The sequence below is a fragment of the Gallus gallus genome, chromosome 24 (assembly GCF_016699485.2).
Source record: "Gallus gallus isolate bGalGal1 chromosome 24, bGalGal1.mat.broiler.GRCg7b, whole genome shotgun sequence".
NCBI classification, from domain to species: domain Eukaryota; kingdom Metazoa; phylum Chordata; class Aves; order Galliformes; family Phasianidae; genus Gallus; species Gallus gallus.
In genome coordinates this window covers 4,261,987-4,289,694 of record NC_052555.1, presented here as the reverse complement: position 1 = coordinate 4,289,694, position 27,708 = coordinate 4,261,987, and the positions used below count along the sequence as shown (strand labels likewise).

The 27,708-nt window shown below is 55.2% G+C and overlaps 3 protein-coding genes across 4 annotated transcripts in view; 1 reads left to right on the top strand and 2 right to left on the bottom strand.

The window, feature by feature from the left end:
• CBL (Cbl proto-oncogene) overlaps positions 1-11,024 on the top strand; it is a 34,324-nt gene extending 23,300 nt beyond the window's left edge. The window contains exons 10-16 of the mRNA NM_204208.2: positions 59-190; positions 1,245-1,622; positions 2,654-2,748; positions 3,280-3,435; positions 3,631-3,734; positions 4,236-4,418; positions 6,459-11,024. Coding sequence (NP_989539.2) covers positions 59-190; positions 1,245-1,622; positions 2,654-2,748; positions 3,280-3,435; positions 3,631-3,734; positions 4,236-4,418; positions 6,459-6,739 — 1,329 coding nt within the window. The 3' untranslated portion in view covers positions 6,740-11,024. The remainder of the gene's footprint in view (positions 1-58; positions 191-1,244; positions 1,623-2,653; positions 2,749-3,279; positions 3,436-3,630; positions 3,735-4,235; positions 4,419-6,458) is intronic.
• Positions 11,025-14,910: 3,886 nt separating this feature from the next.
• MCAM (melanoma cell adhesion molecule) lies at positions 14,911-22,813 on the bottom strand. 2 transcript variants are annotated; one of them, NM_001396032.1, is given in 15 exon segments: positions 14,911-15,167; positions 15,818-15,935; positions 16,269-16,410; positions 17,063-17,198; positions 17,286-17,407; positions 17,496-17,634; positions 17,741-17,862; positions 17,951-18,113; positions 18,197-18,324; positions 18,404-18,583; positions 18,696-18,783; positions 18,867-18,937; positions 19,016-19,235; positions 19,306-19,433; positions 22,706-22,813. In NM_001396032.1, coding segments are annotated over 15 exon segments (1,881 nt in total). In that variant the 5' UTR covers positions 22,800-22,813; the 3' UTR covers positions 14,911-15,137.
• Positions 22,814-24,444: 1,631 nt separating this feature from the next.
• LOC124417377 lies at positions 24,445-26,219 on the bottom strand. The gene has a single exon (XM_046903804.1). It carries the CDS (start codon positions 26,059-26,061, stop codon positions 24,802-24,804), a length of 1,260 nt encoding a protein of 419 aa, XP_046759760.1. The 5' UTR covers positions 26,062-26,219; the 3' UTR covers positions 24,445-24,801.
• Positions 26,220-27,708: the final 1,489 nt, after the last annotated feature.

The following is a 27,708-nucleotide window of genomic DNA, read 5'->3' as shown; positions in this document are numbered from 1 at the left end:
TAGAAAAGAGTTCTGCTGGATTTTGTCATTCACTGATTTTCCCAATCTTCTCTTTCAGGTCGAGCGTCCTCCTTCCCCGTTCTCAGTAGCTCCGCAGGCCACCCTTCCTCCTGTGCCACCACGACTGGATCTTCTGCAGCAGCGAGTGTCCAATCCACCTGGGGCTTCCAGCCCCAGCACCTCTTCAAAGGTAAAGCACGCTTCTTGCCTTTTCAGGTGTGATTTTGGTGGGGCAGATGGGAAGGAAAGCATTCTGCTGAACGCTGTGCATTCTCTGTGCCACCCCCAAGTGCTTTCACACAAGGCCTGATATTCTTTCTGCCAGGCCACTTTCCTTCAGTTCCCCACAGGAGCTTGGTCTGTGCTGAAAGTAAATGCTTCCTTTTGCTGGAGAGTCTCTGTTTCCTACTTAGAAAACTCGTCTGTCATTTCACTCATCCAAACAGTTGATAGAAAGAAGATGATCCTAACCTGAAGTGTTTGATCACTGAGGGTGAACAACCAAGTGATCATTATTGCCTTTAGTGATTTTCAGCCCCAGTCACTGCTGCCTGTGGCCCTTGGAGCTGCACTTACTGACCTGTATTTTGCTCTAGCTAGCGGCTAGATGTGGAAAGGTGTCACAAGCCTGTCCCAGTTTTTCTTCTCTTCCCAAAGTTTTCCATTGGTAGAGACGTAAGAATGGAATGAAATGTGTGTGACTGGGAGACATTAGCTGTTCCTATGATAGATGAGCAGAAGGCAGCACTGTGGTCTTGTTGGCGTTCATTCATTGGCTGCTGAGATTCAGCAGCAGCTCTTCAGCTGGTTTGGGTGATCAAATTGAAAGTCCAGACAGATGAAAATAAGCATTTATGTGACTTGCTGATTGATGAATGACAGCTGTAAATAAGCTGCAGCTGAAGCTTTTTGAAATGATGAGTGTCCTTTGTTTGGAATCCAATCCAATACTGCCTCGAGAGTGTTTTTTCCTTCCAGAAGGATGACCTGGTGTGTTCAGTGCCTAGCTGTTGTAGCTGCATGCAGTTATACTGTGTTCTCTTCTCAAGCTTGTAGAGGAGGTGTCTCTGGAGGGTTAACTTGGCATTATTCCACATCCGTTGAGATAATTCCTTGTAAACAAAAAAACAGAAACAGAACCAAACCTTCTGCCACCCGCCCCCCACCTCTTTCTGGGTTGTTTTTTTTTTTTGTAGCTGAACTACCTTTGCTAAGCAATGTTTTTGCATTCCTCTGCCTTCCAGGCTGCTCCTGGTACCCTTCACAAAGACAAGCCTCTGCCCATCCCACCCACGCTCCGAGATCTCCCGCCGCCACCGCCTCCGGATAGACCGCATTCCATCGGGACCGATGCTCGGCCTCAGAGGCGGCCCCTGCCCTGCACACCAACAGACTGTCCTGCAAGGGACAAACCACCCCCCGTGCCCTCCAACCGTCAGGGGGATCTTTGGCCCTCCCGGCCAATTCCAAAAGCCCCGTCTGTAGCTCACAGCCCCGGTGACCATTGGCCTGGGAGAGAACTGTCAAACAGGCACTCGCTTCCTTTCTCCTTGCCCTCTCAGATGGATTCCAGGCCTGAAAGCCATCGGCTTGGGAGCACGCTCAGCCTGGACAACCCAGTGGTGAGTAGATCTACTGGAGGTGAAGGCAGACTGTGGGGAACTGAGTCAGCCAAGGTGCCCTTTTCTCATTTGCATCAGAACAGGGCGTTCCTGTGCCAAGGGAGAGGCAGACAGGAGCTGGTGATTGCCAGGCAAGGGAGAACAGTCAGAGGACTTCTTAGGGATGTGCTTTCCTGCCTCCTGGGAGCAGGGCTGAAATCTCAGCGTGTCCTGCACAGTTACCTTTGAGCAGTTGTGAGCCACAATTTCACGATCCCTGTCCACCTTTGGATTTTGAAAAACTGAGACTGTTTTGCATTAGGAGCTGATATGGTGAAAAAGTACAATTCACACATGTCAGATTGCAGTCCTGTGAAACCTGCACACAGTAGCAATGATAAACAGAGTAAAATCTTAGTTAAATTTGGGTCTGTTCTTATTAATAATGTCATGGTGTATAATCTGGTGGTCCAAAATACTGCTCTCTAAGCGAAACCTGAGGCAGTTTGGCTTCCTTTGATTCCATTTGCCTACTTTTTCCTTTTAAAATCTCCAGCCTTCTTGAAAAATAGAAACCGAAGCAGGTACGTTTTTAGCCAGACTGACTAAGAAACTGACACTAGTGCAGCTGTCAGCCTGTTGCACTCGATTGGACTACATGATCTTGGAGGTCTTTTCCAACCTCGGTGATTCTGTGATCTATGATTCTGTCTCTATGTGTATATGCTTCTCTACATCCTTTTCCTCTTTTCCCTTATTAACATTTTGGCCTTTGGGCCAGTTTCAGCTGAGTTTGACAAAGTCATTGGAGTCTCAAAGATAAGAGTTCCTTTGGTTCTTGTGTAAACAGAGGAGAAAAACTCTGCTTGTGCTTCTCAGGAAGGGAAAACTAACAGAGAACTGCTGAATTTCTAAAGTGTTAGTAAATGCTTTTGGATAAATGAAGGTGTTTCATTCCCCAAGAGGGCATGCGGGGTGGCTGCCTGACAGCTTTGCAACTGCGTTGGTAGACCTGGCATTTCTAATTCCTGGGTTGGCATTTTTTCTTTCAGAACTTGAACACTGGTCCGCCAGCAACCTCAGAATGTGAGCATCCCAAAATTAAACCCTCCTCATCTGCCAATGCTATCTACTCCTTAGCTGCCAGGTATGCTGTTTTCTTGCAAAGCGTGTTCTTCCATAAGTTACAGAAAGGTAATTGTAGGTCTCTTTGCATGCTGGTGGCAGAGGCAGGGTCTGACATAACTCTGTCCAGCCTTAGTTTCAGTCTGTGATGATGGATTATTCAAAACACACAACTTAGAGAAAGGAGATGAAATCAGCATCCAGAGATTTGTGGCTGAATGGTTACCTTTGGCTGTGGCAGTAGGAAACAGGCTACGGTTGCCACTAGCTCTCATAAATTTCCTTCTGAGCTGGCCTTTGTAAATGCACATTGCCAAGCAGGTGATGTATGATGTGCTGTCAACTGCTTTTTGCATAATGACCTTGTGTCAGTGTGACTTTGCAGCTGGGCTGCTGAGAATACCAAAAGCCAGATTATTTCTCTAGACAGTATGAATGTAACGTGACTGCTTGTTCCTTCGGCTCTGGCTTTGAAAGGACACGTTGATATTAATTAGATTTAGTGTAAATGTTTTCTTTTCTGGTGTTTATATCTTGTTTATTCTGCCCCCAGACCACTGCCTGTACCGAAACTGCCTCCTGGGGAACAGTCTGAAAGCGATGAAGACACTGAATACATGTCACCCTCCTCTCTGCCAGTGGTGCCTCCAGGTCCTGCTGTACAAAAACCAGAGATCAAAATGCCTTTGGAAATGACTCAGAGTTTGCGGTGAGATTCTGTTTGCACGTGCCGTTCTTCCTCCTCACTGCTGTGGGGAAGTGTATTTGTTCAGTAGGGTGGGGGTTTTGCCATCTCCGTTAGCTGAATTTCCCTGGTGACACTCAGCAGATCAGGTCTAGCACAGCGAACTAGAAATGAAATGTGGCTGCTGCTCTTTTGCAGAATGTGTGTTCTCTCCCTCAGAGTTCTGGAGTGCGACCGGCAGGCGGATGGCTGTATGTATGAAGCAATGTACAACATTCACTCCCAAGCAATGCCCTCTGCTTTTGAGACCGTCAACACTTCTGGTGAGTGGGTGTGCTAAGAGAAACCCCACCAGAACCAAACAGCTGAGAAACTGGGATGCAGTGAATTGATCTCAGTACCAGCTGGAATAGCATTTAGCTTTTTGTGCTAAATGTTGCTTGCTTTTGCTGTTAAAATAGCCACGATGTGGAAGCATTTGTATCTGTGCACTGCAAATTGCGTGTGGGGTTGTTGGGGAGAAGCATAGCTGGAATGTACTGTAAAAATACCCAGCAGTTGTTTAACAGAATTGCTGTCTTGAAGACTTTGTTTTCTGGGCTTAGTTGCTGTAGGCAGCTGCAGCAGTTGTCAGCCCCACATGTATGGTAAATATTTTTCATTACGTACTACCTTCTGGAAAGAGCTTCCATTGAATATGGGTTCTTGGCAGCAGAGCCTTAGTTCTGTGTCCTGTCAGTGTTTGTGGACACGGGAACAGAGTCTGCCTTGAGAGCCAGAGGCTCTGTTCGGCCCCAGAGCTCAGACTGTGCCTCTTGTTCCAGATGAAGGGGATCTGGCAGCAGCCACTGCCAGCAACGGCCCTGAGGAGTCAGAAAATGAAGAGGATGGCTATGATGTCCCCAAACCACCACTACCAGTTGCTATTGCTCGTCGCACACTGTCTGATATCTCCAATGCCACACCTGCCTTCAGCCGAATGTCTTTGGAAAATGACCCAGTAACAGGTTAGAGAACAGCTGTATTCTGGATGTTCTTGTGGGTACTGATGGCTTGCTGCACTTGAAACCTCTGTCACTGACTCAAGACTTCATGTGCAGGCTGTAAAACCAGCTTTACGAAGCAGAATTACACTGCTCCTTAATTGTTCAGTCTGATTTATGGCTTGAAATGCTCTGCCTTGCTCATTTAAATCACTCAGCCAAAAAATCGTGATTAAATCACAGTTAGCAAAACCTTTTCTCAGCTTGAGGGATACCTTTAAGCCACTCTGTCCTATAGGACATGGCATCTATTTTGTACCAGGGCATGAAGCAGAACTTCAGAGCAGTACTGCTTCCAGCTGTTTAGGCAGCAGATGGGATGGCTGGCCTGGCTTCTGCGCCAGGGTGGTGGTTGCCAGCAGATGGCACAAGCGTACTGCTTGATGCTTTCAGTGTCTTTGAGTGAGGACGTAGTGGCTCAGCAAGGTCAGCTTTTTGTCCCCAAAGAAAAAGCAGAGGACATCTTGTCCTTCTGGCTGTGAGGCACGTTCACCAAGGGGAAACCAAAGCCTCATCTCTCCAAGAGCGTTTGTGAATAATGCTTGGCTTCCTCCTATGACTGCCCTGCAGCTCTAAAGGAAGCTCTGAAACTTCCTGTTGAGGTGATCTGGGCTTCAGCACGTCTGAACTCTAGCCATTTGCCAAGTAAGAGGAGTGAGTTTCTTGTTCCTTGAGCCTCCCATACCCAATGCTGCTTGTCCCAGCGAGTCTTCTGTTCACCTGCTTCAGTAGCTCCCTTTTTTGGAGCTTTCTCTTCTTCAGCTCAGAGAAAAGTTTATGAGTGCAGATAAATGTATTAGCTGTTACCACTCCTCCCTGCTCCCTGCCTTTGTCACTGTGTCTGTAGAATATGGCTGGCAGGGAGAAGTGCAGAGGAAGCTCACATGCTGCTCTCAGATGAACAACTGAGCTTAATCATTGACCCTTCCTTGTTTATACAACCCTGAAGTGATAGTGCTGTTGTTCTGCTTTGTAGTGGTAGGAGATCTGCTCGTGAAAAATGCTGATTTTAGTACTCTGGGAAGCATCTGCCACTGTCTGAAATGTTGGGTATTGGCTGCTGCTGAAGCCTGGTCCTAAGCAAGCCTGACTTCTATGGGATACATTTTGGCAGATTGATGTTCTCATGCATTGTGCTCTACAATTTAGTTTCTTAATCATTTACCAAAAAAGCTGAGCTGGTAGTCGCCCTTTGAAACTGACCCGTGGTGTCTGAAATTTGAACCAGCTCAAGCTGAAACAGCTATTTCAAAGGACAGTTTGGGGGAGAGGAGCGGGTAGTCCTTTCTCTCCAACGTACAAAAAGCTTTTTATGAGTAAGAAGCTTGAACTGTGAGGATCAGGGAGATGAACTGCATTGTGGTTGGTGAGGAAGCCTCAGTGGGTTTGTTTCCTCTATCTTAGTGCTTTTGGTAGAAGTCTTTTAGAAAAGCTCCACAATGACTGCTTCATCTCTGACCAGCGCTGCCCACTCCTAAAGAGGGATTGTGTGGGCGTTCTTAGCCTTACAGATCTGTGTGCTGTACACGAGTTCAGCTGTTAGAGAACTCCATCCTGAGTACCTCGAGGAGTCATTCTGGAAGGCAAATACAGCTTTCTTTAAGGTGATGTCAAATATTCATCATTTGCAAAGTAGGTTTGGTGCAGCCTGTTCTGGATTCCCTGTGCCCTTTTTATCACAGCAGGACTCTGTCTCACTCTAAGACTGATGCCTGAGCTCTGCTTACATGGATGCATACCCCCTAGCCAATTTTTTCTTTAGTTTTTGTTGAATAAATGAGCCTGATGTGCCCTTCAAATAATGAATCCCTGTGGCTGCTTTTGCACACAGCGAGGGAAGCTGATCTGATCTGTGACGCTGCGTGGGACGATGGGCTGACCAGAGAAAGCAGCACCAGCTTCAGTGCCATGTTTAAGTGCCACTTACCAGTCTGATGTCATTCTGTGTTCCAAGCAAGAGTCACATGGCCTTTCCCAGAGTGACGCCTTTGTTTCTCCTTCCAGGTTTTTCGGATGGCTCTCAAGTTCCAGAAAGGCCTCCGAAGCCGCTGCCACGAAGAATCAACTCTGAGCGCAAAGCAGGGAGCTGCCAGCCAGGAGCAGCCAGCAGCAACACCGGGGCGTCACTGCAGCTCTCCAGCGAGATTGAGAACCTCATGAGCCAAGGCTACTCATATCAGGACATTCAGAAAGCTCTGGTCATTGCACATAACAATATTGAAATGGCCAAGAATATTCTCCGTGAGTTTGTTTCCATTTCCTCCCCTGCACACGTGGCCACATAGCACATTACCTCCACACCTAGAGCTTCTGTGGACCAACTGCCTGGGCAGCTGTAGCCCGGCTACGCACCAAAGGGGAAGGGGGTTCCTTTAGAGACTTCGTGCAGAGGTCAGCCCTGCCTCTTAAGAGAATCAGTTATCAGGTTTTTGTGGTTCCAGATTTCAAAGCAGTGAAATGGAATGGAGCGGAATGGTGTTTTATACAGTGTGTGTCTTGGAGTCCTTTACCCCTACCTCTTGTTTGAGAGAACAGATTTATTTCCAGGGTGTTGGTAGAGGAAGGTGGAATGAGGGATCCCAGAGCTGATGCCCTGGAGGCTGGGGGGGGTGTGTTGTGCTGTGAATTCTAAGTGAGCGCTCTGAGAAACAAAGTCTCCGGGTCGGTGTAGTGTGTCCTGTGGTTCATGGTACTAGGTTTGGACCTGTTTGCTGCTGTGTATCTGGCTCAGGCTTTTTAGAGCAGTTGAGAGGTGACTTTCTGCTGGGAATAAGTAGGAGACCTTGGAAGAAATCGCTCGATTGCTTCCTGTTTGCCACGGTGTTTCCCTCTTACCTGTAACAATAGCATTTATTGCTTATGATTTGAGTTGTCCTTTTCTGCTTGGAGATTGCCTGACCAGCATCTGCCAGGCATTTTGGATCTTGGAGCTGGATTTCTGTCGTAAGTGTCCTCGTGCCAGCTGTGCTGGCAGCACCAGATTCCAGGGAGCAAGATGTGCTGAACGTTCTGCATGTTTTGGAGAGGTGGGAAGAAGCTGAGCCGAGAGCAGAGAACTGGCTGCTGCTGCTGCTCCTTTTGTAGCCTTGAGCCTTTTGTGCTTTCGGTGCTCCAACTTGATTGCAGCCCTGTTGGGCTTGAGCAGCATCACCGGACGCTCCCACGCACTCCTTCTCTAGGAATGTTGCACCTGGTAAATACGATGTTTTATTTATCTTAACTGCATGGTGGCTGTTGCAGACTAGTGGCCTTCACGCACATTCCGTCGCCTCCTCCAGACAGCTTTCTTGGGAGCCAGTTGTCTTTGTGCCAGGCTGTTTTGTGGGATTGGTAGATGCAGCTGATGTCTTCGTTGGTATCTTACCTGCTTTGCAGTAAAATAAACGCAGCAGTTCTCTGCATGGCTATGGAAACAACACGGGGGCTCTTCTTTGCACTGCCCTTATTCCAAGGGATTGCCAGAGCAGATCTGGGAAACCTCTGCATTTGTAAAACAATCACACTGAGCTTTACAAGTCAGTACTCGGCAGTTACTTCGCAAAAACCTGACTTGCATACTCAGCTACTTAACTCTGTGCATAATACGCCTGGTGTGTGAGAAGCATAGTTCCTCTTGAGGGGATTTAAATGGAGTAGGGATCCGCAGGTCACAGCCTGCTGGATGAATGGTGCTGTGTGCACACCAAGGGGCTGCTCGCCTTGCACAGCATGTCCCGCATGACTTGCATCACTGGGAGGGCAGCAGCAGTCACCGGGCAAAGGGTTACGACATGAAATATTGCCGGAGTGCTGGTGGCTGTTGGATGCACTTGAAGCTTTTAAAGGATCTGGTTGCTGCTTCCAGATCTGAGCGGAGCAGCTTGCAGTTGGCAGAGGGGACTTAACTAATGTTAGCATAGGAAACTAAGCATCAAATGTTTGTTCTGTGTGAAGTATCGGTATTTCTCTAAATCTACAGCTTTGTAAATTGATAATGTGGGGTCCAGGCAGTTTAAAAGCATGAGCTGTCTCTCCTCACTCCCCTCCTTTCTGTATTTCTCTGAAGCTGTAAGGAGATCTCTTAAGTGCAACACTTAAGGCCATCACTGCTGTTGCTATTTTGGGGCTGGGGCTGAAATCGCAAATGCGGCACGCTGCTGAGTTTGCTGTCAGCCAGCAGTGTGCTCTGCAGTGCTGCAGGGAGGTCAGGCAGCCAAGAGCAGGGTCTGGCCTGGCAGAGGGGGCCATGTCTGTGGACGCTGTGCTCGGGGAAGCAGAGCTGTTCCCTCTCCTGTGCCCGCAGGTGCAGCAGTCAGCAGCGCCCTGACCCAGCCCTGCTCTCAGTGTGCTCAGTGATGCCCAGCAGTCCTTGTGTCTGCAGCAGATCCTTGGGAAGTGAGCCCAGCACCAGCAGTGCTGAGGAGGTACGTGGCCAATCCTGGGTGCTGTCGCTGCCCACGTTGCAGTTGTGAGCCTGACCATCCAGTCCTAGTGCTTGGGAGTTATTTTCTGGCTTTGTCCTGGAGACCCACATAAAAAACGTGTTGTGAGGGAGCACTGCTCTTTATTTCCCTCCTCTCCAGTGCTGCCACTCGCTCCGTGTTGGTGTTGGAGCCACTTCAGTTCTGCCTGGCTGTGTAAACTCAGCCTAAGTGTGCTCAAGTGTGGCGTGAGGCTGTGGCACGCAGGAAGGGCTGTTGTTGCCAGGGCTACTAGGAGCCAAGTGCAACCAGCTGGAAAGCCTTAACTCTTGTCTTGCACAGCGTGTGCCACTGGAGTAGTGATGCCCCATCCCCTGCTAGCCCTTGTTTCCAGGCTGGCCATGATGCTGAACAACCCACACCTAGCAGAGCTTTATGCAGGCCTGTCTCGGGCTCAGTGTGCCAAGGGACGTTCCCGCGGATGTTGTTCCAGGTATTAGAGATTAGAGAGAGCAATCTTTGTGGCATGTATCACTAATTTTTCTGCATGTGTCCTTTCTGTGCACTGTTTGTGTCTCCAACTGAGTTAAGAAACTTAAGCCTTGGCTTTTCTTCCTTAGATGTGTAAGCGTTTGCTCGCACCACTGAAGTGCAGCAGAGTCCTGCCTGTGTTTCATGGCTCTGCTCTGTGAAGTCCACCCAGGCACTGTACAGTGTATTTTTCTTACTGTTTTTCTTTCGGAAAGGTGAGCCTGATGCTATTTTCTCTTCCTTTCCCTTCACCTCCTTGTTCTTTATTCTTAAGAAGTTCACTTTGTGACGCTACTTTAACAAGAGAAACCCAAATGCCTCGTGCCTTTCTTAAGGGAATGCTGTGTCCCTGGGCTGGATCTGGGTATCCCTCTGTGGAAAGGAGGAGCCCCATGCTGCCTTTGAGATTAGTGTAAAAGGTGTGGAAAGGAAGGGCGAGAGAGATGGGCAGTTGTCACTTCAACACTGTGTTTTATAGCATTTCAGCTGTGGAGGTTTCCTACTCTACCTGTTACTAACAGTGACTTGTCTGCACTGGTGCTGCACTAAGCTCGGTGTGAAGATGGTCGAATTGTAGGAACAGGATTGGTTTTGCTTGTAACAGAATACGAGTTCTCACAATAAAAAATACTGTCTTTCCCCCCACCACCTGCCAAGCCAGGACACAAAGCAAGCAGAAAACCCTTTGTGCAGTGAGGGCTGGGGCACAGAACATGTGGGAGCAGCAGGAAAGCAGCACGCGTCATCTACCTGCCCTGCTGACTTGGTGAGTTGGATGCCACCACAGCTGAATGGGATTCTGCAACTAGACATATCCTGCCAGGAGTATGCTGGAGCTTGTCTGCTGCACTGCCCTGCTCTGCCTGTCCCTGCACGAGCTGCAGGTTTAGGCGTGCAGCCTCCCAGCAGCCCTGCTTTCTGCATAAGGGCTTTGCTGCTCACCCTTTGCTGAGCCCTCCCCCAGGAGGACAGCACGCTGCTCCCTGCATGAGGCTCACTGCATTACTGTAGCTAATCCTGAGGCAGGGTCATTACTGTACATGGTTTTTGTTTGGTTGTTTGTTTGTTCGTTTGTTTTCCAGTTGAGCAATTACAAATGCAACTCCCAGGGCACTTCCTTCAAGGTGCCACATTGGAAATTAGAGGGGAATAAGGATGCTTATTCTTAAAGTTCCTCCTAGAAATCTTCTTTCTTTTTTGAAACTCCTGGTGGGGGAGGAACAGTTGTTCTTTCTCTTGAATGACAAATACCCATTTGTATAATATCAGTGTTAAAAATGTTGAGATTTTCACAAAAAAAAATATTTTAAAAAAAGTATAATAGTGTCATTAATATAAAATATAATAGCAGTATTTAATCCTTTCAGATCTGTAAAGAATAAGGAAAAACAGAAGGTAAATATTCTTACAGAGAGTAGCTGAGCTTTAAGGTTCACTTGGTTTAAAGTCCTCATTTTGTTTGCAAATGCATTGTTAATGTTTAGAGGTTATACTAATGTTATTTATTAATTGTTTCCATTCTTGTATGCTGCCCACTAAGAGCTTCTTTGGGATTTCATTCACCTGTGTCAGTAAAAAGAAAAAAAAGAAAACGAAACAAAGTTTTATTTTTAAATAAAATTTCCTTTGTTGTAGCAGATGGGCTGCGTTGTGTTGGTTCTGTGAGCCCTGGCAGGAGAACATCCAGCTGGAGTCTGCCTGATCAGAGTACCCAAGTCTGGGAAGGGAAGTTAATGCTCATAAGTCTATTGATAGAGCGTATCACATTCTAATCTGGATTCACAGATTACAGAATCCATAAGAACCTACGAGTCTGAGAGTCACATCAGGTTTGTTCCTACCCATTAAGAGTACAAAAGGAATCTGCTAATGGGATCTGCAGCGCTGGTTGGGGTCTGGGAGATCCTGAAGCATCAATCCCGCTCTGTTAGAGCCCATCTGCCTCTCACAAGTGCCATTAGTCTGTCACAGGAGATGCTAATCTCTTCTTACAGTTACTACATCTCATTTGTATCTCTCTTACATAGTTGTGGAATGCAGAAAATTATACATATAGAGCAGAAGAACTCAAGGTGATGTGTATACATGCATAGTACAACATACCTAGTGTCCTCCTGAGGTCTAACGAGTGCACGTGGTGAGACTGTGTCCAATGAACCCTGCTGGGCCTGTGAGCCACTGGTGGGCTTTTAAGAGGCAAAGATGCTCTTAAAACTCTGCTTGCCCTGAATTGTGTGTTGTGAGCTTACTTAGATGGAGGCATGAGAGGCTGTGGGGGTCCAACAGGGTTGGGAAGAGTGCCTGGACCCTGCAACACTGTGATGCACTGATGGGCAGAGGGCCTGTTGCCATGTAGTAGGCTGAAATGAGGACATACTGGGCCAAATGAAGTTGGCTAGTTAATTGGGGGTCAAATGAAGACACGGGGCTCAGATGAGCTCACATGAGGTCAAATCAAGGAAAATAAGTGGTCCTGAAGGTCAAATGTGTTTAATTGGGGTCAGACGATGTCTTAAAGGTCATACAAGGTCACAGAGGTCAAGCGAGGTCAAATCACAGAAAATAAGTTGTCTGAAAGGTCAAATGAGGTTAATTGGGGTCACACGAGGTCACGAAGGTCATACGAGGTCACAGAGGTCAAGGGAGGTCAAATTAAGGAAAAATAAGAGGCCTGAAAGGTCAAATGAGGTTAATTGGGGTCAAACGAGGACACAAAGGTCAGCTGAGGTCACAGAGGTCAAGTGAGGTCAAATCACAGGAAAATAAGTGGTCTGAAAGGTCAAATGAGGTTAATTGGGGTCAAATGAGGATACAAAGGTAATACGAGGTCACAGAGGTCAAGTGAGGTCAAATCAAGGCAAATAAATGACCTGAAAGGTCAAATGAGGTTAATTGGGGTTAAATGAGGACGCAAAGGTCAGCTGAGGTCACAGAGGTCAAGTGAGGTCAAATCACAGAAAATAAGTGGCCCAAAAGGTCAAATGAGGCTAATTGGGGTCAGATGAGGTCACAAAGGTCATACGAGGTCACAGAGGTCAAGTGAGGTCAAATCAAGGCAAAAATGTACTCCGAAAGGTCAAACGAGGACACAAAGGTCATATGAGGTCACAGAGGTCAAGCAAGGTCAAATTGAGGAAAATAAATGCTCCAAAAGGTCAAATGAGGTTAATTGGGGTCATATGAGGTCACAGAGGTCAAATGAGGTCACAGAGGTCAAGCGAGGACACAGTGAGTCACCTGGTCATGAAATAAGTGGCTTGAGTTGTCCCAGTAGGTTAATTTCAGTCTAACAAAGCCCCAGGGGTTTGGTTCCCACTGTGTACCTTAGGCCCAATGGATGGCTAATGCTTCCGATGGGCTCCTGTGAAGCCAAGCAAGTTGAGTGGCTGTTACAATCTGCTGAATAAAACAGTTGTTTATTAGTAGCTATTCGTATCTGCAGGGGCTAGAAATCAACTAAAGGGGTAGCTATAGTAGAATCAACTTGAAGAATTCTGTAATTATTGTGTTAGAATCTGAAATTCCTGTTAGCATTTTGTCTCAATCTATGAGAAATCTAACATATTTGTTAATATTAATAGCGTTGTCAGTACCTGTTACAAGCTGTCACTGTTCTCATAAGCTACTTTACCCATTCTAGTATCAATGGTCCAATTACCTCTTAGAATGTTTTAGAATCCATTAGTAAGAATTATCTGCTGGCATCCAAAGGACTTAATATTTGAACCTGTTATAAGCTATTGGGCTCCTTTAAGGGAAAAAGCCATTAATAATATCTAAGAGCAGCTCTATTAGCTATCAATGCACGGATCTCTTCTCATTTCTCAGCTTTGTATGGGTTTCTCAGTTGCCCCCAGGAGTGGGTATGGATCCATCAGCTGTTGGGATCTCAGCAGTTGGCCATTCCCAGCCCTGGGAACGCCATGGAATGAAGCAGAGCATCACCACCCCCAGCAACACAGCCACCACCACGCGTTCAACTCGGTACTTTATTTTCACATATATAAAAAAAACCTTGCAAATATCAGACAAAAAAAAAAAGAAACTTCTGGAAATGTACACACCATCCAACAAAAATATATATAAACCAAAGCGTCTGTTTCAACACTTGCAGCTCACAAATACAGCTCTGGAGGTGGAGGGGGGGGGACGTCTGTCCTTCCTCCCCGTGACCTGAGGTCCTGCAGTGCAGGGGGGGGCAGAGGAGCGCGGGGTTGGGCAGGGCAAGGAGGGGCAGAGGAAGGGCTGGGGGGGGCTCTGCTTGTCCTGATCCCTCTCCTGTGGGGCTGGGGGGGGGAGAAAGAAATGAAGCAGTTGTCCCTTGGGCTGATACATGTTAGGCAAAGAATATGAAAGAAGGTGAAGAGATAAAGAAGAAAGGGAGAAAAGGGGGGGGAAGGAAAAAGGAAGGGGAAAAGGAAGGGGAAAAGGAAGGGGAAAAGGAAGGGGAAAAGGAAGGGGAAAAGGAAGGGGAAAAGGAAGGGGAAAAGGAAGGGGAAAAGGAAGGGGAAAAGGAAGGGGAAAAGGAAGGGGAAAAGGAAGGGGAAAAGGAAGGGGAAAAGGAAGGGGAAAAGGAAGGGGAAAAGGAAGGGGAAAAGGAAGGGGAAAAGGAAGGGGAAAAGGAAGGGGAAAAGGAAGGGGAAAAGGAAGGGAAAAAGGAAGGGAAAAAGGAAGGAAAAAGGAAGGAAAAAGGAAGGAAAAAGGAAGGAAAAAGGAAGGAAAAAGGAAGGAAAAAGGAAGGGGGGGAAGAGATAAACAAGAAAAGGATGAAAGGGGGGAAAAGAAAGAGGAGGGGAAAGAAAAGGGGGAAGGAAAGAAGAGGGGGGGGAAGGAAGAAGGGGGGGGGGAAGGAAGAAGGGGGGGGGGAAGGAAGAAGGGGGGGGGGGAAGGAAGAAGGGGGAGAAAGAGAAAGGAAAAGGGAAGAGAGGGGGAAAAGAGTGAGAGGGAAAGGAAAAGAGAATAAAAAAAAGAGCAAAGAAATAGGAAAAAAAAAAAGAGGAAGAGAGGGGAAAAAAATGGGGGGGGGGGAAGGAAAAAAGCAAAGAAGGAAAGATGACAAAATGAAGGAGGGAAAAAAAAAAAAAAAAAAGGAAAAAAAATACCAAATCCAACCCTGAGCCGGCGCTGCCCTCGCATTCCTTCGGTTCACACCCAGACACCGCCCACTGCCGCCAGCAGCCACGCATCCTCCCCGCAGCAACCCCACCTCCCTCCCCCCGCTCAGCAAAGCCCGAAACCTGGGAAGCTCTGAGCTCAGGCACCTGTGTGAGAGCAAAGCCCGGCCCTGCACTGCGGGCTCACACAGCCCTCCCCCATCTCCTATCAGAGCCCTTCCCCTCCCAGCTGCGCACCCCTGTATGCTGCCTGGGGCATCCTGCTGGAAAAGCAACGTCCCATCAGCTTTTCTGAGCCAAGTTTTGGGGCGAAACCCACCCAAACCTCCTCACACACGTACAGAGCGGGTTTCCATTCAAAACAAAACGAAACAAGATAAAAAAAGAAGAAAAGAGAAACGCCTCCAACCCTTCCATCAGGTAGGTAGCCGAGGGGGGGGGTGTGAGTATTGCTGTTGGCTTCTCTGTAGCAGTAAGCGAAGTCTGCTGCTGAGCCGACAACCCGTCAGCCCGCTGTGAGCCGTCGGGGGGGGTCGCTGCCTCTGGCTGTGCCCCCCAGGTGTGGGGCAGAGTGGGATAAGGCCATCCAAGAGCAGGAAAGGGTCGAAGGAAGAAAGCACTTAGGAGATCGCCCTCTCTTAGTTTCTCAGATCGATGTATTTCTCGCTCTTCAGGCCAACAAAGAGAGAAAGAGGGGGGGGAGGAAAGCAGTTAGTTAAAATGAAACAGGTGGGGGTAAGAAGAGGAGTGTGCACCACCCCAGGGCACGGGGCAGCGAGCAGTGAGCTGTGCTGGCAGCAGGAGCGGGGCTGGGGCTGTTCTCATCTAAGGCAAACAGAAGCACAGCCCTCCCAGTGCTGCATCCCACGGCTCCACGGGCTGAGCACACAGAGCCCGGCCGTGGCACGGTGACAGCCTGGCACTGGGAACAGCTCCTGCAGCCCCCCCACCCTGGGGGGCTCAGCCCTGGGAGTGCCATCTCAGCCTGCAATGGGCTGAGTTCTGCCGGGGCTGATCGTGCAGCCGCCCCTGGGGCAGCCCCAGGAGAAGCCTGCATGGAGCACAGCCAGGCAGCTGCTCCCCGAGGTGCCAGCACTGGCACGGAGCAGAGCTGGCAGAGCTGCCCCGCATATCCTCGCAGCAGCACATCCACCCCCTCCCCTCCCCTCCCAGCCCCTCCTCGAGCGCTGCTGATGGATGATGGAGGCCCATGCAGGGTGGGGAGGGCTGCGAGAGGAGGAAAGCGTTACCTGGAGCACCTCTGGCTGCTGCTCAGCACAGCACAGCCCTGGCCCCAGCACACGATGCTCGGTCCTACCTGGTCAGCGGGCGACCTCTTCTCGCCGTTGGCACCCTGCAGGAGCCCCGCCTCTTCGGAAAGTTTATCTGACTTAACTTCAACTACATTCTTGTCTTTACGTGCCTCTGGCTTTGTGCTAAGGGAGGGAGGTGACAATTTTGAGACATCTCTGCCATAGCCAAGGGCACGTGGCTGGGGGGGACAGAGGCCAACCGAGCCCCAGGGCTGCGCCTCAGGGGGTGCCACGGGGCGGGGGACGGCTGGGGACGATGCTCCGGTTGGGGGAAGCCCTTGGATGTACGGCCCCTCCCTGGGGATGGGTCCCTTGGCTGCTCTAAAGCTCTGCTCCTTCCTCATCGCGGGAAGCTGGAAGCGGCCCAGACTGCCATGCTGGGCAGGGTGAGGTGGGATGGGATGGGAAGCGGTGGTGATGGCAAAGCAGCTCTGCCCCGAGGGCGGCGGTGCTTACATGTCCTGTTTGCCGCTGCGGCCGCAGGAGATCTTGCCCTTCTTGTGCAGGAAGTAAATGATGGAGCCCAGCACGGCCACCACCAGGATGCAGACGATGATGGCCACGATGATGATGCCTTTGCTCTCCGATGGCTTTTGATCTACACATGAGAGGAGAGGGGGAGGTGAGCTGTGCGTCACACCTCCTGTGCTCCTATAGGGGTAAGAAAAGGAGCTCCTTCCCCAGCAAAGCACCACGGGACTCCCTGCTGTCAGCACAGAAATCAGGGAACCACGGAGGTTGGAAAAGGCCTCTAACACCACCAACTGCAACCCCAACCCATCCCCAACCACGTCTCCAAGTGCCGCATCTCCACAGTTCTTGAAGAGCTCCAAGGATGGGGACACCACCACCACCTCCCTGGGCAGTCTGTGCCAGAGCCTGAAAGAAATCTCTCCTAATATCCAACGTATCCAACCTGAGTATGTTCTGAAGGAGCAGTACCCACACAGACACACATGGCACTCAGCTCCCAGCTCCCAAGCGTGCTGCAGGACAACGGCTCACAGTGCTTCCTGCAAGCCCTCCCAGCCATCCCTTTGCTCCCTTGCCCTGCAGGAAGCTTGCTGGCCTTTCTGGGCAGTAGGATGAGACCAACCAGCAGCTTTCCCACCCCTGCAGGTGGAGACAGAGCCTCATTCCTTGCTTAAACAGGGAGAGGAGCAGCAGATGCAGGAGGCTCCCTCCCCAGGCCAGACAGCAGCATGACTCTTAGCGGCACAGAGTAGAAACGGGGGGCAGATGGGGCTCACCCAGCAGCTGGATGTGCTTCTCGCTGACCCCCAGCGCGTTGGACACCCGGCACATGGCTCCTGCCCGCAGCAGGTCGTGGCTCACACGCACCGTCAGGTTGCTGGCCATGTGCTGGTTCTCCATGTACTCGTGGGTCTGTAGGGACACGGGAAAGCACGGGGCTCAGCAGCCACGCACAGCCCCCATCCCGAGAGCCGCCCACAGCACCCGCCCAGCCCTCACCGTCCCGTTGACGCTCCAGTGGAAGGAGGGCTGGGGGAAGGCGATGGCCTTGCAGGTCAGGTTGATCACTTCGTCCTGCCGCACGTACAGCGGGGCGCTGATGGCCACGATGCGTGGCTTCCCTGCAGGGAGACACAGTGAGCGTCTGCTTCTCCCCACGGGATGGGGCTGACAGAAGCAGCACGGAGCTCACCCCACACCCGTCCTTACCCTTCACAGCCACGGCCACCTGCTTGCTCTGCTCCAGCCCCGGCACACTGCGAGCCTTCACTCTGCAGCTGAAGTTGCTGGAGGTCTCGAAGGTGAGGTTGGTCAGGAGGAGCTGGTTGCCTTCTGCCACCTTCCTGCCCTGTTGGAGAGGGAAACCCAGGGCTGGGGCTCAGCACCTCCCACATCCCATGGCAGGAATTGGCCCCGTGGGCGCCCCAGCACGGCAGCACCCGAGCACTGCTCACCCTCGCGTCCCTCCATTGGTAGTCCAGCTTGACGGGGCTGTGGGCAGTGCAGCTCAGCCTCACGCTGTCCCCTTCATGAAGGGGTGAGGACGGCTCCATCTTCACCTGGACCCCTTCGATGTCTACGAGAGGGATGTGGAGCAGGGCAGTGCAAGCAGAGGGAGGGGGTACCACCCACAGGGTGCACAGTGTCCCGTCCCCCAGCCTTACAGTTCACCACCAGCTCCACATCCCCTTCGTGCTGCGTCATATCGTCCAAGTCCAGTGTCTGGCACCTGTACAGACCGCTGCTGCTCTTGCTGACATTGTGCAGCATCAGGACTCCATCGTTGGTATCCGCCAGCGAGGTCATATCCTGCCAGCTGTCCCCCAGCTGCAGGCACAGGGACAGCACAACCCTCAACCCCTCCATCCTGGGACAGGGGATGCCGAGGGAGAGGGACCAGACCCCCTCACCTCTCTCCTGAAGAAGCTAAAGACAGGCGCCGGATTCCCATCAGCATCACAGACCAACTTCACATCATCCCCTTCCTTCACTATCCCCGCGTTGGTCGCCACGCGCAGCTCCACGTGCTCTGTGGGGTCTGTGGGAGGAGGGAGCAGGCAGGGTGGGTGTGGGTCCCCCCCGGCAGCACCGGGAACAGCCCCCGGCCCCTGACTCACAGAACACAGTGACGTTCACCCGCGGAGAGTCCTTGGTGCGCATCTGTCCCTGCAGCCAGTAGTGCACGGTGCAGTGGAAGAGGGAGTTGCGGTCCTCCCGTGTCACCTTGCTGAACAGAGTGCTCACCACCGTGTACAGCCCGTTCGACTCGCGGACCAACGTGGTCAGGATCTTTGTCTCTGCGGGAGACGCAGCCGCTGTTCCCAGCCCGCAAGCGGGGAGGGCACGGGTAACCCGCCCCACTCTGAAGGAGGGATGCGGTTCTCCATCCCCATCCCCACCCCAACTCACTGTCCTCCTCCTGCAGCAGCGGCTCCCCGTTCTTGTACCAGGTGATGTTGGGGGACGGGAAGCTGTTCTCGCTCGTGCACTGAGCAATCTGCAGCAGCAGGGAGCACCATGGGCACGGCGCAGCCCCGGGGGTGCCCCTGTGGGGATAGGGAATCGGGGACCTCTCCTCACCTTCAACATGTCATTGCTTTGTGCAGGGATGCCAGCCGAGTTGGGTGTGATCTCAGGGGGTGCGGGGATCTCTGGAAGAAGCCACCCCACGCATGAGGACGAACAGGACAGGATCCCCATCCCCGCACCACGGCCGCCCCATCACTCACTGTAGGTGTAGAGCTCGGTGCGGCTCTCCCCCACGCCCTGGCTGTCCGCCCCAACCTGGCAGATGAAGGTCCTGGCGTTGTCTTGCCTGGTCACCTTGCTGATGGACAGGGCCTTGTCCTCCCCCACCGACAGCCGCTCGCTGTACTCGGTTTCATCTATGCGCACCCCGCTGGCGGTGATGACGCACAGCCTCACCCGATCGGAGTGGCCGCGGTTGACCTGGGGGACGAACCTGATGTAGAGCCCCGGGGACAGCCCCGGGTTGGCCACCCAACCCCACAGCACTCACATAGAACCACTCGACGGAGGTGAAGGAGGCATTCCCAGGGATGGAGAAGCTGCACTCCAGCCTGGCTGTGCTCCCGATCTCCACTTCCAGCACTGCTGGCATGTAGACCTCCGGCCTGCCGGCTGCACCTGGGGGAGGGACAGCACCCTTACACCATGTCCCCAGCACAGCGGGGCCACGGCTTACCCCAGGACTGCAGGTCTCCATCCATGGAGCCAGCAGCCCGAGCACCCACCCTGCCACATACCCAAGGTGAGCTCCTTGTTATATCCCTGCCTGCAGCATGGGGGCCTGCAGCACTAATGGAGCACCTGGCCATGCTCCAAGGTAATGGCTATCGATCCAGGGGCCGGAGCAGAGCTGACCTGCACTGGGGTTGCAAGCTGAGCAGCCCCAGCCAGGCGCAGCGCAGAGCAGAGCTGTGTCACGGCATGGCTGGCACACCAGCAAAGCAATGAGGTGTGCGTGCCCTACGCAGTCCCCCAGGATAGGATGGCAATGAGAAGCCCAGGAACAAGTCCAGCAGTGTATCACCCATTGCCCAGCCCATGCATGAGAACGGGAGATAAGAGGGCTGCAGGAAGGCAGCTGTGTCAACAGCCACCTGATAGCACTGCTTGGTGACAGCCACACAGCCTCACATGAGCAGCACCTTCAAAGGGTAACGCCGTGCCCAATAGAACACTCTCTGTGTGAAGTGAGCGTGTGGTGGCATCGCCCCAAAACACAGCGAGGAGCCCTTTCTGCCACAGCCAAGGCACTGCCTCACACCACCAGCACAGCCCACTCCCGCCCTCACCCCTTCCATAGGCACAGCACAGCTGGCACTAAGCAGAGGGACAAGCAAAACAGCGTGCAGGAAAGGAGGAGTTGGAAAAACAGGTGAAAGCCCCAGAGATAAGGCGTGCATTGGGGTCAGGAAACTGCACTGAGTGTGTGACTGGAGGCACCTGGCCCTGACCTGGCACAGCCGGGCACCTGCAGAGCTGGGCATGCCAGGCTGTGCTCCCCAGCCCCAGGCAGAGGCAGCGCTGTGGAAGGAAAGCTGCAGCTCTCAGAGCTCACCCGCTCAGCATGACAGCCCCCGTCCTGGCCGCCAAGCAGCCGAAACCATGAACTCAGAGCTGGGGAATGGCTGGCATCCGGGGCTGGCAGCAGGCACCTCTCCTGCCCATTCGCTGCCCTTGAAGAGGCGAATAGGGAGACTGCAGCCCCCTCCCCACCTCTCCCCGCTCCCCACCTCCTCCAGGACAGGCTGGGTACCCGCGCTGAAGGGCTCAGCCAGGCACCAGGCTGCAAGGAGCACCCGGTGACGCCGCAGGTGCTGCTGGATGGGGGGGGGGACACGAGGACAGCCCCTCAACCCAGCAACGGGCACCGGGGCAGGGCTGGAGAACGACTGGCCACGCATAGGCTGCAGAGCTGAGCTCCAGCCCGTAACAGTGAGCCCCGAGCGCCTGGCACAGCTCCAACGGGAGACCTCGAGATGCGGAGGGGCCGCCTGCAGCAAGCGAGCCGGGAAGGGAGGAGAGCCCCCGTGCCTTTCCATCTGGCTGGCGGACAGCCGGCTGGCAGCCAGAGCTCCGCAAGAACAAAGATTTGCTTTTAGAGCAGAGGAAGGGGGTGGGGAGCAGCACAACCCCTCCTGCAGCCTTCTGTGGAGCCGAGGTGTGCGGGCAGCGCACGAAGCAGAAGGGCACGGTGGGGGGCTGCAGTGGGGTTCTGCTTCCCTCTCGGGGGGAGCAGCTGCTGCCAGCTCCGTGCTGCGCCGGGGATGGCGATGGAGCCAATGCTCTGCTGCCATCCCGCACCCCCCAGCAAACTCCCCCAGCTGTGTGCAACGGGAATGGCAAATCTCACACCCTCTCCAAGCCTAACCCTCTCCAACAGCGCGATGCCAGCAGCCCCGCTGCATACAGCCCCACTTGGGGGTGCACAGCAAGCCACCAACCCGCTCGGGAACGGCTTTGGCCGCGGCCCCTCGTGCTTCTGGGAAGCATCAAGCCCTTCGCAGCGGCTCTGCTCGCCAACACCACGGTGCTGCCAACCAATGGGTGCTCTGCTCGGCACGTGTGCTGCGAGGAAGGGGATCCCAGCACGGGCCGGGGGTGGGAGCTCAGCTCTGGGCTCTCCTGCAGCACTCAGGCCTCGGTCAGGGCAGGGTTACCCCGTGCTGTGCTGCAGGCAGGCAGGGGAGAGGCGTGGGGACCCCCGGTACGGGGAGGGCACGGCGTGGGGCAGGAATACACAGCCCATAAAGCAGGGGAAAAACGGACTGGAAAGAGGATAAAAAAAGAAAGCGTAAAAAAGCCAAGAGAAACACGGAGCTCGGGGAAAAACTCCTTAGAAGGAAAGGGGTGGATGCTTCCTAACAGCCTGACTGATGCACCCCGCCGCACACCGGACACACGTGTGGGCAGCGCCGCCCTCACCTCTGCCCCACGGAGAACGGCCACACGAGGGGGGCGACCGCCAACACCTCCCCACGGCCACCGGGGATACAGAGGGCATCCCTTACCCCGCGCTGCTTTAGGGGGGCTGCAAAGCGGCCCCAGGGACGGCGCGGGGCACTCCCAGCTCTGCACACGCAGACCCAGTCCTGAAGCGGAGCACGGGGACGTGCAGGGCGGGGACGCTCGGAGGGGGATGGGGGGGGCTGCTCCCACCCCGCTCCCCCGCACCACGGTTTTAGCATTCCTGGACTCTGGCCAGGCGGTGCCCGAAGGGCGTCAGCTCCCCCGGCCGTCTGCACTCAGCCCGGGAGTGGGGAATGGCCCACGGGGCCCCTTTAGCCCCATGTGGGGAAGGGCTGCGGCACAGCATCCAGCCCCACGCACCCCAACCGAGGGAGCAGCGTCCGGCCTCACCACAGGCACAGGGAGGGGGAGTGGTGGGGAAGGGGCTCCCTATTCACGGGGGGACACCCGTGCCTTGCACGCCGACAGTCACACCCCGAAAGCAGAGCACCGCTTCCCAGCACCACAGCGACCGCACGCAGCGGTCTCCCATCTCGCACGGGACTGCACCCCGTAGCGCTGACCCAAAAGCTGTCGGCACCCAAAAGCAGCCCCATTCCACGCTGCACCCCAAAAACAGACGCACTCCGCGCCACGCTCCAAAAACAGCAGCACCCCGAAAGCGGCTGCACACCGCGTCCCACCCCGACAGCAGAGGCACCCCAGGAGCGGCCACACCCCGCGCCCTCCCATCCCGCAGACGCCCCACGAACCAACCGCATCCCAACAGCGAAGCGCCCCTCGGCGCACCCCAAGTCGGGCCGCATCCCGCGCCTCCCCAAAAGACCCGACCCCCCCCCCGGGTGCTCCCGGTGCCGCACCCCGCACTCAGCCCCGCACCGCCGCAGGTGCTCCCAGACTCCCCCCCCCCCGGCCCCACTCACCGCAGCACAGCAGGAGGCACAGGAAGGGGCAGCAGCCCCAGCCGCCCCCCCAGCCCCAACCGCAGCGCGGGGCCGCCCGTCGCCCCCCAGCCATGCCCGCTGCCGCCGCCGCCCGCCCGCGACTGAGCGGGACCCGCGGGCTGACGTCAGGAGGAGGAGGAGGAGGCGGGGAGGAGGAAGGCGCGGTGCTGCTGCCGCCCCCCGCCCGCGGCCCCTTATCCCCCCCCAGCGGTCGCGCGGCGCCGAGCTGCTCTCCTCTCTTCCCCTCCCACCCACCACCCCGACGCCGCTTCGGTTCGGTTCGGTTCGGTTCCGGCGCCGGGTTCGTCTGCGGCTCATTCCTGCCGCCCCGCCCGCCCTGCCCGGGCTTGCTCAGGTTGTCGGGAGCAGACAGGCAGGCGCTGGAGGTGGGAACCCCTCGGGGGTTGGGGGGCGGGGTGGGCCCGGCTGCCGTTCTTCGGGAATACCAGAGAGGGGCACAGCCCCCGTCGAGCGGAGCTGCCCCATAGAACAGCCCCCCGAAGCGGCTGCCTCACCTTGAAGCCGCGGAGAGGGGCTGAGGAACAGTGGGAGAACAAAACGGCTTTTGTCGTCGGGCTGTGGGGCGGAGGGGACGCCCCGCGCGGACCCCCACCCCCATCTTCGTGGGGTCTTCGTGGCTTCGCCCCCAAACCCCGCGCTCCGTCCCGGCAGGGATGCTCGCTGCCCCGTCCCTATAGCAGAGCCCCACGGAGGGGCCCCACGGCGCAGAGCTGCCCCCCAACCCCCGCTCAGCTGCTGAATGGGGCGGCTGTAGAAGAGCCGCGGTTTGCACGGCCGGGGCAGAGGGCTGGCTGGGGGCCGGCCCGGGGGCGGTGGGGCGGACAAGGCTGCTATTATCCAGGGGAAATCACCCGTCCCCAACACAACCCCACTGAGAAGACCCGTTCCCAGTGCTAGCCCAGGGAGCAGAGCAACCCCCCCTCCCCGCTGCAGCCCACCCGTGCCTCAGTGTCCCCATTCTCCATCGGATCTGTGCTGGGGAACAAAGCACGAGGGCTCCATGCTCCCTCGCCAGCCCCTCTCTGCCTCCCCCCCTCTCCCCATCTGCACCCCAAAGCTCGCCGACACTCTGCTGCAGACGGAGTGCCCTCCTCCAGCTCTGCACCTCTGCAGCACAGGCCCTGGGGGCTGCACACCCCTTCCCACCCCACCCCGGCTCCCCCCAGCCCCTCTCCGTGCCATCAGTTCCCCCAGCATCCCCGTTCTCTCCCCCCAGCCCCAGCAATGCCACGCACCGGCCCTCTCCGTGCCCCCTCCTGCCTTGGCTTCGTGCCGGAGCAGCCACCCCCCAAAAACCCTTTCCTAGCCAAATGGACTTGATGATTCATCGGAAATGATTAAATTCTTTCCCGGCGAGATTAGATGCTTCGAATGGCAGTGCTGGGCAGCGATAAGGCTCCCGGGTCTGGCGCTGCTGTGCGGAGGGGTGGCCCTCCAGGAACAAGTGCACGGAGCAGAGCCTCACTCGTTCCCCTATGGGTGCATCGTGGAGATGCTCACATAGCCGTGGGGTGCCCAGGGCTGGGGGTCCCCGGATGCTTTCCTCTCCCCAAACGCTGCCCCGCAGCCCCGTGCTCTGCTCGCTTTATACGAAGCAGTGTGAATGAGCCCTACCAATGCCACCCGGTGAGGGCAGAGAAAGCACCCAGCGCTGCAAACAAACAAGTGGCAGAGCCTGGCTGCCACGCTGCCCTGCATTCTGTTCCACCGCGTGCCTTTATTCCGCGTTAAAAATAAAGCGAAGCAAAGATTCCCAGCCCTTGGGAAAGGGCGATGCCACTCCCATGAGAAAACAGCCTGGCTGAGGGTGCCAGCCTACAGCAGCCTCTGTGTGCCGGCTGCTTTTTGGGGCGCTTTGCTTTGAAGAGAACTTTTTCCTCCGGTGGGTTTTTGTTGTTTCCCAAACAACCCTCACGGTTCTGGGGAAAATGGGTTTGGGAGCCGGGCTGGGTGTGAAATCACCTGGCACCCAGTGGGTGCAGGCACAGCAGGGAGCGCAGCAGGCGGGCTGCCTTCAGCTGCTTTATCTCACGCCTTCTTATTTATTTGCTTGCTTAATGGATTTGGCTTCGGCCCCCGCTCGCCGCTATGCAAACAAACAGCATGCGCCGCGCCGTGGGGCCGCACACGCAGCCGGAGAGGGGAGGTCGGTGCATGGATCCCTGCTCTGCTCGAGGTGTGGGGCAGCCCCACAGGCGGCGTGTCCACGGCAGGGCTGTCTCACGGGGCTGTCTGAGCATCGCCAGCTGCGGGCAGGTTGTAATTGCATTTGCTCCTCCTGCACCTGGCTCTGTGCAGCCGGCGGGGAGGGGTGGCTGCAGGAAGGGCCGTGCATGGGGCTGAGCGCTCACCCCATGATGATGATGGGTGCTGGGTGATGCAGTGCTGCTGGCATGGCTTCTTGTGCTTGGAGTGAATGAAAGGAAGATGGAAGCCGGCTGCCATATCCGCCCAGGCCTGCGCCGCTTCACACAACACCGTTGGGGTGAAAGGGGCCCCCTCCTCAGGGAAGGGCTGGGAGCGAGGCCAGCACTCAGCTGTGGGAGGCTCACTGCCTCCGTCCGTCTGGGGAGAAACCCCTGGGGCTGCATTCCAGCTATAGGGCCCACAGGATGCACGGCTGGATCGCAGCCTGGGGTGAATTGCGAGGATGTGATGCTGGGTGGAGGGTGAGGGATGAGCATCAGCTGTGCCAGGAGCCTACAGACAACCTGCACCACCACCAGAGCCCTGTGTGACGTGCCGTGGCTCAGCAGAAAGCTCCCTTCCTCCCTCACTCCGCCGGGCTCCCGGTGCTCCTTTATGCCTCCGCTCTCTCTTCTGCAGGGATTACTGACCATGGCTACGGGGCTTTGTTTAGGAGGGGCTGGAAGCAGGTGGAGGAAGGATGTGAGCAGAAGGGGGGAAGGAAGATGACATCTGGATTTGTGCACCTGGGGACGGAAGGCAGCTTTGCAGATGCTAAGTGGTGGCAAAGCTCCCCAGAAAGGAGCTGAGATGGCAAAGGGGACGCCCAGCCCCACGCTTGCCCTGGTGACGGTGGCTTTGGGAAGGCTTTGGGGCATGCAACCCTGCTCTGAGAACGTGCAGCACAGATGGATAAGGACAGCTGGGGAGCGAAGGGGAAACCCTACCCGGCTGGGGGTCACCGCCAAGGCATGGGGAAGGAGCCCTGCACCCGGGGCTGGATGCTCACCCCATGTCATGGATGGGGGCTCCCTGCAGCCCAGAGCAGGTGCAGCCCTGCATGGTGTGCAGACGGCCACGTACTGCCCTCTTGCTCGCACGTGCAGAGCCAAACTGGGACACACCATCACGTCTGTGCCCGAGGAGCCTCTCTCAGCCCTGAGCACACACAGTGGTGAGGGGAAGGCTTTGGGGCTGGGGGAAGCCGGCAGAGCGGGGACAGCTATTTATAAACATGCCTTTTCCTTCGGAAGATGCTGAGTTCATCTCCCCCTGGCTATTGCCAGATGGAAAAAGGCCCCATTGTCTTGGCGCCAGATGGGCTGGGGCCAGGCACCCGTCTGCACAATGGGATGGATTATGAGGCTGGATGGCGGGGGGTCCCATGGTGCAGGGGCAGGCGGGGGCCCGGGAGTGCTCCATGCTCACCCCCTGCTAATGCTGAAGCTCCCAGAGGAACGGGCACCGGAGGTCTCGGCTCTCCACGTCACCGGGCTTCCCCAGCTCGCATCACTGAGTAGGAAGGAAAAGCCAAAAAAATCACAGTGTCATCAGATTTGGGGGGGCCCTTCCATGCTGTGCAGGGTTTGGGGCTGCTCGAAAGAGGGTAAGGGCAGCGAGCAGGGCTCTGTCCACATGCCATCCCCCTGCCTGCGCCCGCCACGCTGGGGACACATCAGGCCACTCGCACCCATGGGAGCTGTGGGGCCAGGCATGGATTTCTCCTCACAGGACTTTCCCATGGACGAGGACTTGCTTTTCCCAGGGCTGCCTGGCTGAGTTCCAACAGGACAGAGAGATCCCAGCTCCCTTCCCTACAGCCCTTGGGCTCCCCATCCCCACAGCCTATGGATGGTGGTGCCTCCAGTGGGGATGCTCGGGGACACAGCTCGTTCCCACCCAGACATGGAGGCTGGAGGAAGAGCAAAGCACACTGCTTTGGAGCAGAGCCCAATTGGGGACAGGGATGGGGACCTTTCTGGAACGGATGTACTGAAATGAGCCATTGTTTAACCCTGACCTGAAGCACGGGGCTGTGCTGGGGCATTCAGCTGGGCACCTTGAGAGCAGCCACGGCAGGGCTGCGTGCTGGTGTCACCATGCTGTGCTGGCCAGCCTGCCCCGGTACGGGGTCAGCACCCTGGGAACAGTTCCATGGGCCCAGCCAGGGCTGGGAGGCGTTATGCCAGCAGGACCCACACCCCAGCACCACCCTTCCTGCACCCAAGGAACACAGAGAGGAGATGCTGGGGCCGGGGAAGCTGTGCCCTGCTGCAAGACAGCGTAGGTGGGAGCCGTGGTGGCCCCCTGCACCATTTCCCCCCTCCTCAGCATCATTTCCCCCCTATGCAGCTGCAGGCTGGGCTGCCAACCCTTTGTCTCCCTGTTTCTCCCATTCTTCCACCCCCACAGCCGCACGCTATGCCCCACACGCCTCACAGCATTACGCATCCCCACAGAGCCAGGACAACCAGAGAGCTCCTCCAGCACTGGGATGCTTCATCTCTTTGTTTTTAGCTCTGGAGCAGCCCAGGCTGACTGCTGCTGCTTCCCGACACGCTGCGGTGAGCTCAGAGCTGGGAAGGCAGTGATGCAGCCTCACAGCAGGGCTGGGTGCCAGCACAGCCCTGGGCACGATGCACCCACACTCCGATTCTTACACCCCAAAGGTACAGCTCAGCCCTGACTCAATGAGTGGAATGAAGGCTGAGCAGCAGGAGCCCGCCCTGCTCCAGGCAGCTGCCGTGCACAGCTGGGAGGGCGGTGGCATCGCG

What these genes read in the sequence shown, in the direction of transcription:
- LOC124417377 (XM_046903804.1), bottom strand. Translation starts at nt 26,061, where the DNA reads ATGGTGTGTCCCAGTTTGGCTCTGCACGTGCGAGCAAGAGGGCAGTAC.